This window comes from Natrix helvetica, assembly GCF_964273705.1.
Source record: "Natrix helvetica genome assembly, chromosome: 5".
NCBI classification, from domain to species: Eukaryota; Metazoa; Chordata; class Lepidosauria; order Squamata; family Natricidae; genus Natrix; species Natrix helvetica.
The window spans coordinates 52,678,146-52,698,767 of record NC_138551.1 but is presented as its reverse complement, the minus strand read 5'-3'; the positions used below and the strand labels follow the sequence as shown (position 1 = coordinate 52,698,767).

At 37.0% G+C, this 20,622-nt stretch overlaps 1 protein-coding gene across 2 annotated transcripts in view; it reads right to left on the bottom strand.

Annotated features, from left to right (window-relative positions):
* The window catches only part of NEURL1 (neuralized E3 ubiquitin protein ligase 1), a 139,452-nt gene that overhangs the window by 10,988 nt on the left and 107,842 nt on the right, over window positions 1–20,622 (bottom strand). For both annotated transcript variants that reach the window (XM_081955652.1, XM_081955653.1), the window contains exon 4: window positions 12,590–13,270. In XM_081955652.1, coding sequence (XP_081811778.1) covers window positions 12,590–13,270 — 681 coding nt within the window. The remainder of the gene's footprint in view (window positions 1–12,589; window positions 13,271–20,622) is intronic.

Sequence of the window (20,622 nt, the reverse complement as noted above, 5' to 3'; positions counted from 1 at the left end):
ATGAATAACATTTTGAGTTTAATCTCAAATTCAGCCTGTTAAGTCTCCAGTCAAAGATACCCTGCCCATAGTCAATAGGAATGTTTTCTGCCAATCTTCCCGCACTATGTTCTAACTTTCTTCTAGTTTTTGACTGTGTACAAGTCAGACAATTCATCACTATTCAACTGGAATTCCATCAGTAACAACTGGAGCAAAGATTAGAGAGCTGGAGGCCTATCTTCCCAGTTAAGAGTGCATACCTGACATTATATGTGAAAGTCAACTACAAGTTTGAAAACAGACAGGTACAAACACAGCCTGGACAAGATTCCAAAGGGTTAACTCTGTATTTACTAAAGCAACATCACAGCATCTATGTTATCTATAATCTAAATTCATTGAATGTGAATGACACTGTATCTTTAAAAAAAATTCATTCCTTCTGACAACAACGCTTATACTTCGCCCTTCACAAAATGATTTGCAATTGGGATTCCGCTTCCGGTTTCTGTGGACGACGGACATGTTGTCCGCCGCTTGTCATCCTGGTGGGCTCCCCCTGACTCGTGGGGGGGAACAGGGTGCCTTGTAGGGGCATCCTGCTGAGGGGGCGGCTTGCTGGAGCCCCCTGGAGTGGCGGCAGCTGCAGGGGGGCTGCTAGCTTTGCCCTAGGCACCGGGAGGCATTTGGGGGGTGCGCATGCCACGCGCGCCTTCATCCTGAGGAGATCGGAAGAAAATGCTTTACGTGAAGGCAACAGCAGAAATGCGGTGAGGGGGGAGTTCCCCCGGGGTCTTTTTCTTGCTTCTTGAACAACTAAGTAAATAAGGATTGGCAGTCTTTCTAAGACTCTTTGATCTTGGTAAAGTGTTAAGATTGGAGAGGGGGTTTTTCTCCTCCCCCCTCTCGGAAAAGCGGCTTTATACGATCTCACTTTCGGAAGAGAGAGAGAGAACTGGGGAAAAACCTTTTTGATATTCACTTCTTTCAATCAATGGGATAATGACTCTCTTGAACAATTGCAAAAGAAAGAAAGTGAGCTGACCTAATAAACTATGAATGGAAACTTTTTGAATGGTTGCTCTCCGATCCCTTTGAGAGGGCTGAGCCAAAATGGCGTTTCTTCCCCCATTTTTACTGCCATTACAAATGAACTGTCGTCTTTGAAAAATCTTCTGGGTTGGAATTACAAAACCCCAGTGAACCCTAGAGGAATCTCTTTGTACAATCTTCCTTGGATTGGGAAAAATTGACTACAACTGGAGGGGAGCTGTATTGAAAGACTAATATCCCACATTGGACTTTGCCTGCTGGTGGATCCCCCCTGACGGCGCACTTCTGCAGACGCCATTTTTTCTGTCTAGACTTAGAACTTTCTCTGAGTTCTGCAATCCCTGCGAAAAAGGCCCCCCTTCCTAAACCAGCCTCAGCTCCATCTTCTTTTGTCTCAAGTCCTGTTCCCCAACAAACACAACTATCTTCCTTCTTATAACCTAAAGCCTCCGAGGGGGAACAGCAGTCTCAAGAAATGTTTCATCAAATGTTCCAGACACTCTTAAAAGGACAGGACGAAATAAAAAAGCAGTTGGCGGACTTAAAGGAAGAATTCAGAGAAAATCAACAACAGACTTTACAAAATAGTCAGAAAATAAATGCCCTGGAGGAGGGTGCTGTGGGGGTGGGAGAAGAGGTGAAGGCTTTACAAAAAAAAAATCTTGGGTTTGAGAACTTTATGGAAAAAATGGAATTTGAAAGGATGTCTTTCTTTCTTAGATTTCAAAATATACCTGAAATGGAAGGTGAAGATTTAAGGGAGACTATGATAACAATGTTAGCAGATTATATTAAAAGAGATAAACAACAGTTAGGGTGGGATATTGATCTGATATATAAAATCAACTCAGCATATGCTAGAACACACAATGTTCCAAGGGAAGTTCATGTTAAATTTTTTAGAAAGATTACAAGAGATGAGATTCTAGGGACTCAAAGAGGGGAACCTTTAAGATATAAGGACAAAGAAATAACCATTTTGAAACAGATACCAAAAAGAATAAGAGATAAGAGGAAGAAATTCTTCTTTCTAACTAAAAAATTGTATGAAAAAAATATCTGGTTCAGATGGGTAATTCCAGAAGGCTTGCTGATTTTCTGGGAGGGTGATAGAGTGAGAATTAATACAGTGGTGGAGGCAGAAGCCTTCATGGAAAAACACAAGAACCTTCTAGACCAAACAAGAGACAGTGCACAAGATATGAAGAGGGGATGAGCCATGGCTCAGCCAACAGACAGGGGAGAGGAGGCAGCAATGAGACTTAGGTCACAGAAATGAATTAAAAGTATATTGCAATTGTTAATATAATGAAATGGTTAGAAGTGATATAAAGTATGATTGAAGATGTTAAAGAAATTGAAGTAAACTTAAACTGCCAATATGTATGTAATAATGATATTCTGATATATATAAAATAAGAGAGAGATGTAAGATCCCGGGGAAACACCACCTTCTGTATGATGTAGCTGTCAAAATTTTTCTCCACACTTATGTACCCTTTCCCCCAAAATATTTGTAAAAACCAATAAAACTTTTAAAAAACAAAAACAAAATGATTTGCAATTGTTTTTCTTTCTGTGAATCTCTTAATAATATATAAGGGCAGCCTTGTGAATTAAAGTCTAGCAAATCTAAACACTAATGTGGAACTTACAGTTTCAGTTATATTCCATAATGTCTTTTATCAATCAGTAAATACTTAAATATTCCAATCACATTCACAAGTCAGTTCTTCAGAAACAGATCTCACAATAATAAACTGACTTTACAGTAACTATTTCAACTTTCTGTCTGACTTAATGTATCACAAAACTATTCATTTATTTTAATTTTACCATTTTAAAAAGGAGGCAGTAGAGGAAAGGCAATAAAATCAATAAAGCAACTCAAAATGCCCAGGTCACTCAAGACATTGTTCTGACAAAAGTCAGCTGTTTCTAATGGACCATTCATTAAAAACAAATTTTGGCCAATCCGGGCAGTGCTTGACTATTTTCTTTTGGCAGTCAGTTTTTGGCTCTGCATTTGTAGATAATTTTAAAATGTTAACTGATTACCATCACTTCAATAATGAGAAAGAGGAAAGGAATGGGGAGACAATAGCCTTTAGCTTAAAATATGAGCCAGAGTATCTAGTCCCCACCCACCAAATTCACGAGCAGACTCTGTTTTCATTTGCAGGCAAATGTTGATCTGTTCTAGATTATATATTCCCTGAACCTTGCATTGTCCCAATAGAAAAGAAAGAACTTGCCCAATCTGGCTTGATAGATGGCATTTTATTGTCAACATGGTTGTTATTTTTAAAGACTCATTAAGTCCATGAATAAGACACATTAAAGTAATCTTTAACTATACTGACCTTAAAGTAGCACTCTTACACTTATTCCAATAAGATCCAAACAAAACTTCCGCATGTACAAAATCTGACTTTGCCACCCTTTCCCTTTTGAGAAAAGCCAGGTGACTGATTGATGGTGACTTGAAAAGAAGCAAGAGAGGGATCAGCAATAGAGACACAGATGTCTCATCAGTATAGTTTTCTGCAAAACCCAAAGATGGGCAGCAGTTATTCCAACTAGATAGTGGAAAAGGTCCTTGTCCTTGGAGTACACACAGGTTTGTCATATTCGGATTACAAAGGTTTGATGCCAACAAGTTTGTGAAAGCCACATATCGTGCAGTTTTGGCTTCACCTTTCCATTGTAGACAGCAGATGTGGAAGAGAAGACTGTACTGCAGGGATGTCAAACTAACAACCCACGGGCCAGATGCGTGACATGGCCACCCCCATTTTAGCAAAGGGGGGAAAGTCATGATATGTCACGTGACAACAACACAACACCGCAAGTTTGAAACATATGCTGTACTGGAAGAAAAGGATTAATTTCCTGTCCTTCCAAATACAAATCCATTATGAAGAAGTCTGCACCTATCATTTGTTAGGCAAATTTGGAACCAAATTTCATGACATAATGATAAATAATCTATATTTATCATCTATAATATCATAATAATAATATCATCTATATTTTCACTGAAATGATGAAAACTATTGCAATTAAAAAACAACATAAGTTGAATGACAACTTATATTCAAGAAATCTCATCTTGTTTTCTTTAAAGCTAAACCTGCACCCATCAAAAACCATTCCACTAATGGAACAGGTTTGGATGTTTCAAAATGAGTCAGAAAATCTCATCCAGATACATAAAGTTTTCAACCAAAGACGCATGTGAGATAAGTTATTATGTCAACTTCCTGAAGCAATTCCAATTAACCCATGATATGACACAGTAGTCTGGTTTTTAACCCTGGTTTATTGAACAAGCATATTATTGTTTGTACATAAGTTTAAAGTAAAGAATGTGTTGCACACCGATAAGGAGGAGCCAACATCGCAACGATACGGACGTGCGGTCTCGATGCTTCGAGACCGCTGCCGATACTTTTGCGCTGGGTGGTCCAATCAGACCTAAACTGTCCCGTAGTGATGGTGAACAGGAAGAATACGTCTTGCTGATCTCAGGGACACTGCAAAGTCCCTGATCGATCCAAGAGAGGTTCTTCAAGCCGGCGACAAAAAGTCCAGCCCCAGGCTGATGAAGTTGGGACGGCTCTGGAACGGAAGGGAAGCGGAAAGAGAAAGTGTGTCCATCTGGTGAGGAAACTTTACTGTTTTGGAAAGACTGCCCAAAATTTTTTTTTAAAGTTAAATTAAATCCGAAAGCAGAAGAAAATAAGCGGCGAAATTAACCTATATTGGATTGCTTTGGATAGTGTGTTTCTTTTTCTTGTAATTTTACTTTGTGGATTGAAGCGCTCACAACTTTTTTTTTAAGAGAATGGATCAGTTTTTATTCTTCTATTTTTTTATTTTTATATTTTTAACCTATGGATTAAAGTCTTCTTCTTTATTTCAACAAGGACTTTTATTACTTGCTATTAATTCTATTTAAGAATTCTGTTTTTTAAAAAAGTTTGAAATAACATTAGAGTGGGAAGCAATACTGCCACTTGGAGGCTGGAGGCTTGAGTTTTTGAAACAAAGCACTTTCCCTTTTCCTTTTGATCTCACTGACCTTGTAACATGAGGCTTGGCAACTTGTTTATAGAAAGTGGTAAGAAGCAAGGGAACGAATTGTTTTTACAGGTGCACTTTGAGAGTCTTACTGGCAGTGGGAGAGAAAAAGAAACAGAACCTTCTTTTTTTTTGAAGATCATAAATGAACTTGTGTTTAAGCTAATTTAATATTAGAAGCCTTGTAAGCCAGAGTGGCAGTATCTACCAGCTTGCCAAAATGGCACAATATTCAAAAGAAACAATAACTTTGCAAAATATCTTGGCCGGAATTCAAAATTTATTAGAAATAACAGAGAAAATTGAGAAGAAGATGGAAAAAATAGAGTTTATAACAGCAAAAAATGATGGGGTCAGAGTCCCAAAAATTGAAGGGGAAAATGATTATAAAGACAAGACAACTGATTACTTTACCAGTGGAGTGAATGTGGTTGAAAATGGGAAAAGGGGAGTATGGAAAAGGGAATTAGATCGACAGGAACTATAACCCAGATTTCAAGGCATGGAAGAAGAAAAAAGAGGGAAAATGATGGATTTAAGGAGAAAAACTTCTCAGAAGCAAGATTGACAACCAAAGATAAGCTGATTAAAATAGCAGATGGAGGGCATCGAGATTACTTAAGTGATGCTATAAGCAACAAGCTGCGGAGGGAAGTCCACAAAAATTTAATTAAGGAAATAAATAGAAGATCAATTCCACAAATGACAAAAGAAATAAGACTGTATTATTACTGGAAGGTTACAGGCTGATATATGAAAGTTGATAATAAAAAAATAGTTAATTTTAGTAATTAAGTAATTTCTAGAGTGCTATGTTAAATAAATAATTGACATACATGTGTTGGTTTGATGAGTGGAAATTTGATATAATTAGTGAATGAATTTTTATTAATAAATAATATCTATAACAATAACAATGAAATGACAAGGGATATAGTGAACAATATACACACACACACATATATGTGTGTGTGTGTGTGTGTGTGTGTGTGTGTGTGTACTGGTTTAATAAAAGGAATTGGGATATAAATTGTACACAGCGATTTGGAAAGGAGGATTAGAAACCTTGTTATCAAACATAACTAATTTTTACTTAGAACATGCTATAAGGGGGTAATGTTATCAGATGATATTAGAAATAATTAATGAAATGCTACAATGTGCTTGTGTTTTTTTAATTTTGGACTATTTCATGCAAAAGGATGTTAAAACAGCTACAGTCAAATGAGAAGCGTGGTATGTTGATAGTAAGATATATGAAGATTTTTGATTTAAAATACATAATATGATTTGAATTATAAGTAATGACTGGAAGAGATGCATGAAAATTATTTGTAACCAATCAACACACTTCTACAATATGATTAGTGATTAGTAATTTAGTAATCTTTAGAGTGATATTTATTTATTTATTTATTTATTTATTTATTTATTTATTTACTGCGCTTCTAGACCGCCCCCTTTCCCAAAAGGGACTCGGGGCGGTGTACAGTCCATACAAGAAATACATCATATATATAATTACATAGTTGAACCATTAAAATTGTTAAATAGGTAGATAGGTAAATATGGAGGAGGTTAAAAAGAAGGTTAAAAAGAACTGTACAGCTGAGTAAAGTGTTAATTGATAATGATAACAAGGTACACACATGTGTTGGTGTGAAGAGAGGAAACCTGACATAATTAGCGAATGAATTTCTATTTAATAAATAACAATTATAATAATAACAATAAAATGACAAGGGATATACTTAACAATATATATATGTATTGGCTCAATAAAAGGTATTGGGATACAAATAGTAAACAGCGACTTGGAAAAGAGGATTCAAAATTTTGTTATCAATCATAATTGATTCTTACTTAGAACATGTTATAAAGGTGTATTGTTATTTGATGATATTAGAAATAATGAAATGTCATTGTGTGGCTGTGTTTTCAATTTTGGATTATTTCATGCAAAAGGACGTTAAAACAATTATAGTCAAATGAGAATTGTGGGATGTTGATAGTAAGCTATATAAAGATTTTTCATTTAAAATATACAATGTGATATTAACTATAAGTAATGACTGTGGAAGAGATGCACGAAAGTTATTTGTAACCAATCGACATACTTCTACAATATGTAACGAAAAATGATTTGTGTATGTGTGTGTGTGTGTGTTGTGTTTGTCTGTTTAATAAAAAATAAAAAAATTCTTTTAAAAAAAAAGAATGAGTTGCACACCAACTACAGGCATCAATTGTGTTCACCTTATAGTGTATAATGCAGAAAGGAAATAATGATCTCAACTCCTAATTTTCTGCAGATATTGTCAGACATCAAGCATTTAAAGTCTAGGGCAGTGGTTCTCAACCTTCCCAATGCCGCGACCCTTTAATACAGTTCCTCATATTGTGGTGACCCCCAACCATAAAATTATTTTAATTGCTACTTCATAGCTGTAATTTTGCAATTTTCTGATGGTCTTAGGCAACCCCTGTGAAAGAGTCGTTCGACCCCCAAAGGGGTCCCGACCCACAGGTTTAGAACCACTGGTCTAGGGTATTGCCAGACAATGCTTATTTTTCTGCTATTGCAATGCTCGCTATCTTGGAGACTTTGGAGCATTTGCAAAAAAAAAAAGGCTTATGGTGGTTATCTGAAATGAACTATGAAGTTATTCTAGCCATACTAACTTATCCTGGAGATTTGGGAAATTCTTACAGGATGCGAACAGTATGGTCAGCTCAGAATAATCCCCAACATAATAGCTTCCTTACTGCTTCTAAACAACTTCTGTCCCTATCAGCATCATGGAATGGTTTGCTGCAGTCCTATATAAACAAGGCTCAGTTCCCTCCAGCAAGTGTTATCCAAATGTTCAGGACCCGCCACACTTTCTTTCTTCCTATCTTTGCCTCCCTTCCTCACAATACGTTCAGTTGAAAAGAATTAAACTGTATACCGTAAACATCACAGCAAGGGACAGACTTCACCACAGTTAATATACACACAACAAAGAGAAAGACTAAACAGCAGCTACAAATGTTCAACCAAAAATATGTAACCAAAAGCCTTCCAATCATGTTTGGACTAAATGAGATAACAGTGCATTTAACAAGTCCTTATTTAATTTTCCAAAATAATTCCAATGAAAGGTATTTGAAGAAATTAAAATGATTCCACTTGGATCCACTGTTTTAATTACTAATATCACACTGGGAGAATTCTGCAGATTAATATAGAGGCTTCTGAGCTAGCCATGTTTTTTTTTAAAGCCCAATCCTTCCCCCCCCCCCCCCAACTACCACCACCACCCCAAACCAGAGGAATAGGAAAAGTCTTTAAAATATTCTTTATTACAAATTTGGTTCAAAAGGATAAGCCCACCACATCCGGACTAGAAAATTACAGACCACTAGTTACACTTTTCTGTACCCTCTTGCACTATATATAATAAACTGTGAAAGTTTATTGCAACAAGAAAAAAATGCACTTAAAAAGTTCACCAGATGTATGAAGTATTATTCTGTAGGAAAGAATATGTGCACATTCATTGTCCAGTGTTGTATGGAAACAATAAATAATGAGGTCATAAGGAAATAAAATCTTTAAGGTACAAATAGTGTTAATTGTCTTTTTTTCATTGTGACTGTTTATATAACAGTTGTTACACATGACTAAAATGGTCTGGTATTTGTAAGCGAATGATAAGAACATTTTGTTTCATCAATGGCATATCTACTAATCATTTATGAATGTGCTGCTGTCCACAAAGTAATGGTGGATTATAGTCAACTAAAGCTTATCCCATAGCAAGGATGTACAAGATGGACTAAGACCTCTGGAGCGTCACAAATAATTTAAAGGGATCTACTTCAAAAAAAATGCATCAGGCATAGCAGTGCAGTAATTTTCCAATTTGGCTGAGATTCATGTTGGCGGAGAGTTCTAGGAATTGCAGTCCTAATACATCAAGGTAATGGCAGCTTGGGTGCAGTCTCAAAAATCCTTGATTTCACAAGTACACAAAGAGTGGGGTTTTTTTTTTGTAGAGAATGTAGATGAACGAAGTAGAAATGTACACATAATAAAAATGTGTTATTGTATTGTACACTTTGCTGGAAGTACAAACTTGGCAGTTATTATAAAGTTTAGTCTATTCTGTCACTCTTGTAAGAAAGCAAAAGAAAAGTCGACCAACTTCTCATGGAAGAAATAGATACACATGATATGTCCTGCTAGTTACAAATAAGATTCAGAAAGATGATAAATCACCCTGTATTCAATTTATTCTATACAAGCATAAGATGTCAGGAACACTAAGGAAACATGATCACTAATTAGTAACATTCTGTTTCACCCAGGGCTATTTTATTATTCTGAGTCTGAAAGTTATTCACTTCTACTCTCACAGAGGTATAAAAGCTAAATTTTATATACTGGTTGAAAATTTATTTACTGTAACTTACCATTTTTATTATCACCTTTAATAATATTTCATCAGCTATCAGGTCTACTCCACTCATATCCCTGTGAACTAGTGATGGGAAGGTAAGAAGAGGATCCCCTGTATTTCTTTTCTCTCCCTGGCTGGGAGAAATGTACAGGGGTCTTTCATCAACTGCTGTCTACATAAATACTTGGATCAAGCATTAAAAGCTGGAGGGTGGAAGAGGGTTACCTATTTGCAGAAGCTTTTCAGGCCTTCCAGAGGTGGCTGTTATAACCTGTCTTAACCCAACTATCTAATCTGTACTGAAGAGTAGAGTCAGAAAAAGACCTTCCCGACATTTTATGGAAGTAGGATCTTCACGCCCAATATTTCCTTGTCTCTGAGTTATGCTTCACAATGATATTATGGTTCCTATCAGATTGAATGATAATAATTAAAGAAGAATTGTGAGTGGAAACAAGCTCTCATTCATAATTGATAAATAGCACTTCTGGAATCATAGCACCCTCTGTTAGGAATGTTCCTGATTCGAACTAATCAAGATGCCCTTGCAATGCATAATCCAGGACAACCAGTTATTACATGCAGCTCATTGCTTAAAACTACAGCTGGACTATATCTATTTTCTTGAAACCACAGATAACATCAAGGGAGAAATGGGTAATCATATAAAAACGTCATCCAAGGAAGAAGTTATGAATACCTTTGAAAAGCTCTGAAAAAAGATAACTTGGGAATCTCATGGTCAGATTCTGCAGTAAAGTAAATCTTTAGTTATTTCAATTCCATCACTTATGATGTTCAAATGTTATGCTCAAATGCATTTCTGAATACATGTTTTAAAATGAAACTTAGTTTGAACAAGCTTTATTTTGCTCTCTACCTTCTATTAGCATATGAATGCTTATTCCAGACTAAAACAAGTTGATATAGTCTTCAAATTAACAAGTAAAAAATACAGTATAGAACAAGAAATGTCTAAGCTTTTTCAGAAGATAGATGGGTCACTGCAAATGAAATGTTCCACTGTCGCTAAAACAAAGCAACTTCAAATTTACAGTAATGTTACTTTAAATGATGCTGCCACAGAATATGCATTTATGACACTGTGTAATGTCAAATGTATATTAATAATGAAATTTGAAGATTAAATTTATTAGAAATATCTGTATCTTCAAATTATCATTACTAATATATGACTAACATGCAAAGAAAAAGAGAAACGTGAACCTGATGGATGGGGTCAGTCAGTGTGTCACACATTTGGCTAATTCCTTTCTAAGATATACCAAAGGCAGATGACATATGCCAGAATCCTATTCTCTGAAAGCTACTTTGAAATGGATTTCCACCAAATCCATTTGGATTGCCTCAAAAGATGGATCTACTAAATTTCTGTCTCTTTAACATATCCATTTTTCCATAATGCCAAATTAAAAAAGATTGCTCCTAGAACCCAGAGAAAGCACCTGAAAAAAATGTGAGATAAAGAGATTCATTAAAAACACTTCATGTTTTGCATCTGCCAAACTCTCCTTGTGATGGAGTCATTCTAATCGGCTATTTAAAAGGGCCTGTTACAATCTTGAACAGGGGATTTTAAAAGAAATGTGGCTGTTTCAATGATAACCATAGCAGTATGCCTGTGATTGTCTGTTGAACAACTGAAAACACTCCAGCTGCACTACATATGGAGAAGAGTTGATATATGTGCTTAGCAGGACAGGCTCTCCAACAAGACTAATATGCTGTTTAAAGTCTACAGAGTCCTTTTAGAAAAAAGCATCTGACACAAACAAAAAGTTCCACCCTTGTGTAACTGAGCACTAGCCTTTCATGGTCTGTTCCCTTTCTTATTAACACTTCCAGTTCCTCAGTACTCAGGAGCACATATCCCTGGGTTTTGTCTAAAATGTTGTATATATTCTTGCTATATATATTTACAAGACTTGAAATAAGGGAGGACAATCCGGACTTTGTGAATTCTATGCAGCACTGCAATCCTTTTTCTGTGGTCCATAGCCTTCATCAGATGGCATATATGGAGACTAAAACATATGAAGAACGGTTGCAGGAACTGGGTATGTTTAGCTTAAGAGAAAGAAGGACTAGGGGAGACATGATAGCATTATTCCAATACCTCAGAGGTTGCCACAAAGAAGAGGGAGTCAAACTATTCTCCAAAGCACCTGAGGGTAGAACAAGAAGCAATGGGTGGAAACTAATCAAGGAGAGAAGCAACTTAGAACTGAGGAGAAATTTCCTGACAGTGAGAACAATTAATCAGTGGAACAGATTGCCTCCAGAAGTTGTGAATGCCCCAACACTGGAAGTCTTTAAGAAGATGTTGGATAGCTATTTGTCTGAAACGGTATAGGGTTTCCTGCCTTGACAGGGGGTTGGACTAGAAGACCTCCAAGGTCCCTTCCAACTCTACTATTGTATTGTATTGTATTGTATTATTGTATTATTATGCTTACAGTTACAGATGAAGGAATATTTTAGGGCTACGTCTATAAGAATTTGATTGTTTGGTTTCCAGGCCAATGATTGTATAAGTATCAAAAGTCCATAGTTATTATATTCCTTTGGGTAAAAGTAACTTTAACCTGATTAGACCTGTAGATACATTTGTAAATGTGAGAAACTGCAATAGGACCCATCACAAAATTGATACAATGCAAAGAAACTACTATCATAAGTCACAAAAATCATTTACTTAAGGCTTGTCCTTATCACTTGTATGTAAAATGGGGTCTTTATCAAACTATTTTGGGTAGATTTTATTGGTATTGGAAAAGATTTTGATGCTAGAATAAATAATAATTACTACCTTCTCCATCTGCTGATTCAAAGCTCAGATTTGGCTGAAGCTTGGAAAACAAATATGCCTTTTCAGTCTTCTCATTCTAACACATCTCATAATCTAAATAACTTTTTCTTTGCTACACAATACAGTATTTTAGTGCTACTGGTCATTTAATTAACTGACATAATAACAGCATGCATATAAGAAGAGACAAACATACCCAGGACACGAATTTGCATCACCGCTCCATGTAAACCAAAGAACATCCATAATGGTTGGGAACAATCCACGCATACTTGCATGCCTGCATTTGCTCCATTGTGACTCAAGTGCAGTTCTCCTTCTGAATTCACCATGAATCCCAAGATGTCTCCACTCTGGAGAGGCACCAGCACTCTACAGACTGCCCAGAACTCTTTTCGATCAACTAAAGACTCTGGGTTATAAGGAAGGTCACTAGGTCTCAGGGTGCTAGGATCACAAGTGGTTACCCCATATGATAGCGTCCCAGTACGCGAAGTGTTCGATTTATTGATTTTGACAAATATAGTCTCACTGATTCTAAGCGGTCTGCTGGTAAAAACTAACGTTCTCTCATCTCGAGCATGGTCCAGACGGGCCACAGTCTGGTCATCCAGAATTTTAATGTGGGCTCCCCTGAGCTGATGGAAGCGGAGATCGCTTTCAAGTTGAGATGGGAGGAGGTGAGAATGCTGAGAATTGAGGGAATTCTGTGGAATAGGACACATGGCAGTCATGACTTGGAAATTGTCCTCCTGCAAGTTGAGATCACAAAGGCTTACAGATAGACGGGTGTCCTCAGTCTCTCTGCGCAATGAAGGTCGGCGGATAGCTGTGAAGGATCTTGGACGGAGGCAATCAGGAGGAATAATTTCACTATCTGCAATTCAGAGAAGGAAAAGATAACCTAAGGTGAGGAAAGTATTTCAGTTTTGTTATCAGTTGTTCAAAAACGGAATGCAATATCTTGCTTCCTTTTAATGCCACAACACATAAAATAATTTCTTGTAAACATTTTGCCCACTCTTCTTCTGTTCTTCTCAAACAGCAAATTGCTGAAATAGGAGACAACACTGGGAAAGAATAAGTAGGCTCCTGTGTGAAACCTCTTAGAAGATTGCTGCACAGTCCTGAAAGCTATGCTTTGAATTTGTTCTTAGAACCAGTTTCACTGATAGGGCGACAAGAATATTTGAGTACATAGTTGGATTTTTAAAAGTTTTTAAGAAAAGGAGGAGATATCTTAATCCCAATAGTATAGAAAATGCAGATTCATATTTTATTTGGTTTATTTATGGCATTTATGATCAATTCAATCCATTTATTTATTTATTCAACTTATATGCCGCCCATCTTTTGATGCATACAATAATTAAAAACAATAAAAATGTTAAAACACCAAATAGTGACATTAAATTAGTTTAAAAAGTGACAAAAATGAAATAAATTGGAACAAGATCAATCCATTAATAGAGTCCTACTATTTATAGATAATAATACAAATAAAGCAATTGTAATACATATGCTAAATAAATAAAAGACTTTCATGGTACAAATCGTTCATTCAATCAATCTTTCTGGAAGAGTCAGTTCTTACAAAGGAATTTAGAAGCAACCTTGGAGAAGGTATAAGAGAGCTGATAGGGAAAGAATCAGTCATTACGGCAGAACCTAGACAAGGGATTAAATAGTTCAGAGATACAAGGAAGCATGAAAAAAAAATAACATCTCTTGATTTTGTTCAGTATAAGAGAAAATGCTGCTACTACACCCTACAATAAACATTCAAGATGCTGCTACTATACCCTCCAACAATACAATAACATTCTTGGAATCCCTGTAGCGGTTTCTTGACCTGGTCAATTTTAAAGGGCTGTCAGGCCAATACCTATTTTAAGCAATATTTTCTATGCCTGTTTTGTTCTTACCCTTCCCGCTCACAGAGTGGAAAGATTGGAGTGTAAGGCATTACAAGAGAGTAAGCAGGCGACAACGGGGAATTCACATCTAAAGAAATGCACTGGCACTGGCACTGGCTTTAACCTAACATGCTTGGGGCCACAAGTGATCTAGGTAAACAGCTAATTAATACATTTATTTTTATGTGTATGCCTGCTTATTCTCTTCTAAACCCTTATACTCCAATGAAGGTGAATACAAATATTAATTCCTTTCTTGCTAATTATCCAAGCACCAGGGTGAGCATTTCGAAGGGGCAGAGGGGGAAATCTGAAGTAAAATCAACTGTCACAGTCATGTGATTTTCTACTTAGGACTGCAATTAAGTTGCGGGGTTTCAATTGTGGTGGCTTAATTGAGGACTACCTGCATTAACATTTGCATTAACATTTGATTTCTATTTCTCCTGCACAAAGTTCCTTGTTATAAGCACGAAGCATAGAAAACCAAAAAAGTGTCCCATTGTTATTGGAATACTATAGCATGAAGTACAAAGCTGAACATTTTGGATCAGTAAAGCCTTCTGAAATTTCTACCAGAATTCTACTATTATATATCTGCATTCAAAAGTTTCCAAAATAGCTGCTGTAACTGGATATTGCAATAACAGCAATATTAAATGAATGTCCTTGACTATTCTTTTACATTATCTAGCTGATATTAATCGAAAAGAGCACAGGAAATTGAAGTAAACCTAAAGCAAAACAAATATTTGATTCTGAGACTCATTTCCTGCTTTTCTTTATAGCAAAGCAAAAAGTCGCTCTTTTTTTAATGTTTTTTAATGGTCATGGGGTCCATTTACATAAAGTAAGAGCAGGTGATATTATAAAAAACCAGAATAAGATTTCTCCAATAATTTTTTTTATCATAAATCAAGCAAAGTATAGCTGTATCTAATTGCACCTAAAAGTACTGACATTGCTGGAGTGTGCTTTAAGACTAATATTAAACGTATGGATTTTGTGTTAGTTTAACATTTACTGGCTGACATCATTGAAAAATACTCAGAAAATTGAAATAATATCACTCAAATTAGAACAAATATTCAGTTCTAACATATAACTTTTGCCATGCTTTAAAAAAAATTAACAGCTTTCTATTAGATAATAGTTTTGAAGCTCATAGCAAATGACACATTTACATCTGAGAAGGCACAGCAATTTTTTCAGCCTCTGTTTGACTGATTGTTTATTTGAGGCATAACACATGTATTATTTTGCTAAAATATAGCAGAATATAGGGCTATTTTTACTCAATGGCTTTTATTATCGCTACCTTTTGCAAAGTACTGCAAAGCAGTGACACATATTGTATATGAAGCATATATATCAGAACTTGCCCATATCTGTTTTACAAGGTGTGTAGTTCTTTACATTTGGCATGATGAAACGTTCTATGATTTCTAGAGCAAAAGGATATAAGAAAATACCTTCTGTTTTACTTTCTGTTCCTAAATGTGTGTCTGTGTGTGCGCATCGGTGGTGGGTTCTGGATCCCCTTGCAACCGGTACGGTGCAATGGAGTCGGGCACTCACCACATGAACGTAAGCAGCGTGTGCATGCGTACTTACTGTCCATGATGCTCCGCAATGCCTCCATGATGCTCCAGCTGCTCGGCAGAGCATCGCGCAGGAGCCATGCGCTCCATGCACCTGTGTGGAAGCCCAAAACTTTAAATACCTGTAGGAGCATGGGCAGGTGGGTCTTCCAGAGCACCATACCGGAATGGTATCTGGTGCTCCCCACAGGCACCGGTATGCCCATACCAGGGCATACTGGTCATAACCCACCACATAGGTGTGCATAGGTATGCATGCATATTTAATATGACCCTCTATCGCTGAAATAGGAAGGAAGGAAGGAATTTAACGCAAAAACTCCCTACTTTAGGAATGTTCTAGAAGATGGAGAATATTTTGGATTGAGGGAACCTAAGCTTCTCCAAGTTTATCAGTTGAATGCATGTTGAGATGCAAATTGCAAATTTTGTATCAAAATAGCAGATTATACTTCAAAGATATCCTCTATCTGAGTGAATCAGATATAAATTTATCGCCATCTGAGTAAATCTTGCAAGTTTTTAATAAGTTTTTATATTGTTAAAGTGAGGACCACAAAATATATCCCAAGTGACTCCTGATAGTTGTGGTTCTGTCTTTTATAAAGTCTTCAATTACAGCCCTTCCTTGTTCACACTTCTGTTTTGCTCCGAAGGCTATACATATAGTCTGACACATACATTAAGAATTAGCTGCCACTCAACATTTTACAATTCGCTTTTACATATATTAAATTTATATACACATGTCTCAAATATAACAGTTTTAGTTATAACTTGGTTTTATTATATTTTTCATGATCGAAGTGAAAATTCCATTTTAGAATTGTTTAGAAATCTGAATTGTTTTCTAATCCACAGGCACTTTACTATCGAAAGATAATCAATCCATATACTCGACTGAAATATTAGTTCAAGTTACAAGTTTTCTATCTGAGGAATGTTTTTAAAACTCTGAGCAAACAGTTATCCAAAATATTGTATATTTTCATATTTCAGTCTTTTCATCTCATCACAATAAATACTACCATGATAACTGGAGTTTCTATGGTGTATACTCTAGTATGCAAGGGACAGTTACAATTATGATATATTTTAACTATTTATTAATGCAAAAGAAACTTCAGTTATTTGCACAGATACAAACTCCAAACAACTGCATTTTTTAAACAACTCAAGAATGTTTGTTACATTTCAGTATAATCCAGAATTATTTCTATATTCTTAACTTCAACCCTGTTGAGTGTAAGAAATTAGTAGTTCCCTGGGCAGTTCAAAAAACTTCCTTAGTTATTGTGATTCAGATAATCAAAACCAAATTCAGTTGCCAAACAGCTACACAAAGTGTAAAATAGGATCTGATAATCTTCAGATTATCAAGGACATGAATCACAGCAGTAAAAATAGATAAGGCATGTCTGTATAATATCACAATGCAGAAAGCTACGTTTATTTCAGAAGCAAACCCGAACAAACAGTTTTAACTGACTGATTGGTTGAAGAGAGAAATATATGTGCACAACCAGCCTTGCTGGCAGGTTGAGTGATTAGGGTTTTGATTATGTGGTTCCCAAGCAACTTCTGCATATTTGATGTGCTTATAGGTCATCTTGGTTTACTAAGGAAATGTGCTTCATGGAGCAGGTGAACAAATATCAAGGGCATGGGTGATAAAAGAGAAAAAGGAACAGAGAGCCAATAATGTGTCATTGAAAAAGAAATGTTTTTTAGTTGCTTCTGTTGTGTCTCCTGAAAATCATCTGAAAGATTACTGTGTGTGACTTCCTAATGTGATCAATGCACCGCGCAGCTTTTAAAGGATTTTTCAGTCACTTATAGTTGTTGGGAGGCAGATGTTCCTTAGGGTGTTGATCAGGAAGAGACCAACAAACACACTGACTTATACAGTTGGCTTCTGTGTATCTTGAGCCCAAGGACAGAGTACTTGCAAGGATTTGAGCCACCACTACTTTTAGATCCACCTGCCTTTTGGATGATTCTATCCAGGAGGAACATGCTGAGGGAGGGAGGTTATTTTGGCTAGATTATTAATACTGCTTCAACTGAGGAGGGTGCAAAGGCAGTGGTACATAGATAGAAATAGATATAAGCTGGACTTAAAATTCCTTGTCATGGTAGCTAAGTAGGTAGTGGCATATCAGTTCCAAGCAGTGACGTGTGGTGAGGTTTATGGCTGGTGAGGCACTGACACAGTGGTGGGTTTCAAATATTTTTAAACTTGTGGACTTCAACTCCCAGAATTCCACAGTCAGGCATGCTCAGTTCTGATTTAAAACAACAGCATTTGTTTTTTTCCTTTGTGAAATAAGTTTCCTTTTTTCATTTTCTTTTTCTTCTCCCTTCCCCTCCTTCCTCCCTCTATCCCTTCCTCCCCCTCTCTCAAACACACACACACACGCACACACGCACACACACACAGAGAGGTTAGATTGGACTATTTCTCCTACCCCCTTCCCTCTCTCACTCACTCTCAAACAAACACACACACACACACACACACAAGTTGGATTGGATATCTTTTCCAGTGGCTTGAAAGCAGCACATCTGCCATTCCCACCCATCCCCATTCCCCTGCTGCCTTCCCCAAACACCTCCACCATTGCAAATGCAGCCTGTTGTCTGGGTGGGAAATTCCTGGAATGCAATAAAGCCCACCCACTCACCTCTTGCTAGCAGGCTGGGGTGAGAGGGGAGGCAGAGAAACCAGAGGGGAGCCGATCCGAGCCTTCCAAAAGAAAGAGGCTGGGGGGAAAGTGTGTGTGCTACAGCATGGCTCTTTGCCTGGCTTCCATGGATGACTCTGCTTAACTGTTAAAAAAAGCCTCTTAAAAAGCGCCCTCTACTATGAGTCAGGAGAACTGCATGCCTCACCTACGTCAGGTATTTTTAGGCTTTTAACCCTTGCTTAACTCTGCTCGAGTGAACATAAAATGCCTAAAGTCAGACTATATGAGGCATGCAGTTCTCCTGCCTCATAGTAGAGGGTGCTTTTTTAGAGGCTTTTTTTAACAGTTAAGCAGAGTCATCCACAGTGAGGCAGCAACTAGCTCAGCTTTTTCCTTTTACATTTTTTTTTCTTTTCATGATGAGAGCGGTGAGGCTCTGCCTCACTTGCCTCACCTGACTGCACGTCACTGGTTCTAAGCACTCATGGATGAAATTATTTTTTAAGATACATTTCAGGCTACTTTCAGGCAGGCCATAGAAAGAGATATGATTGGAGTAGAATCAAATAATATAAGGGTTGGAAGGTCTTTTGTTCATTTAGTCCAATTCCTTGTCCAATGGGGAATTAACATTTAGACCATATCTGATCTCGTGCAATATGTTTAAACATTGCCTCAGGAGATGATGGACTTTCCTTTTTTGGAAGTCTGTTCACTGTTCCTACTATTGAGATTTTGTCTGGTTATTTATCTAAATATTGCTCCAGCTCAATCATTGTACTGTGGGTTATATTCTCTCTCCTTACTATTCAACAACTATAAAATTAACCGCATCAGTTTCAGGAAGAATCCTGAAGTTCTGTTAACTGAGATATCCCCTTAAGGACACAAACCACAAATCTCTCTCATTTATAACCTGTTGTATCTTATGCATTATGCAATATGGTTCACATAGGACAGTGCTTCTCTATTATTTTCTGTCATGCCCCCCCTAGGAAGAAGAAAACATTTCACGCCCCCTGCGTGACTGTAAATAGTATCATTTGTCTATAAAATTGTTATAAGTACACCTCTGCATAACACTGTATCCTTATTAACGTATAAGAGAATAAAAAAAGAAAGAAATGTGGATCAATTTACAACAAAGAATAGCTTTATTAACTGTAGCAGAAAAGATTTAAAGGAGCACAGGATTTAAACTTTAACACAATATTAAAAAAAACTTTAACCTGCAAAACAAAAATATATAAAATAATTTGAGCTGATTTTTTAATCAGAGGTGATGTCTGGATTAATGGCTACAATGAATATGAATGCAAATCCAGACATGCTGCTGTGTCTCCACACCTCCTTTTATGACACAGCACAGAAACATACAGATGTTTTTCAGTCTCTATAAGGTACACACCACTGTGGCCAAAGAATAAGGAACAAGAGTGACTGACTTACATTCATTCTGCCACACACTCCAAGAGACAAATAATAGCAATAGGGTAATAAAAATATTGCACTTAAATTTGAAAGGAAACTCAACAGGGAGACATTCTCACAGACACGGTATCCCACTAGAAGGCTTCAATAAATAAACTTAGCAAGGATTATCATGGCTTTCAGAAAGTGTTATGAACTTTAATAATAATCCAAGCTGTCTGCAGTTTACTTTTGCCATTGTGGAAACATGCGCTCTTTTTTTTTTAAATTAACCTGGTCGATGCTCTCGTTGTGTTGTCTGAACTGTAGTGCCCTGTGTTTTACTTTTGCCTGTGAATTCTGTTGCTCCTGGGACATTTCCTGAAAGCAGCCGGGCTTTGCTAAATGACAGCTGAGAATTGCTCCCGCTCGGAGAAGGCGGAGCGGCAGCTCCTCCCTCAGCCAGGAGCTAGCGGGGGCTGGTCGGACAGGCAATCTTGGCGGGAAACTCCAGTCCGCCGCCTTCGCTGCTGCCGTTGCCGCCTTCGCCGCCGCCGTTGGAAAGGGAGCCTTCGCGCCCCCCTTTACGGAGCCTCGCGCCCCTCAGGGGGGGGG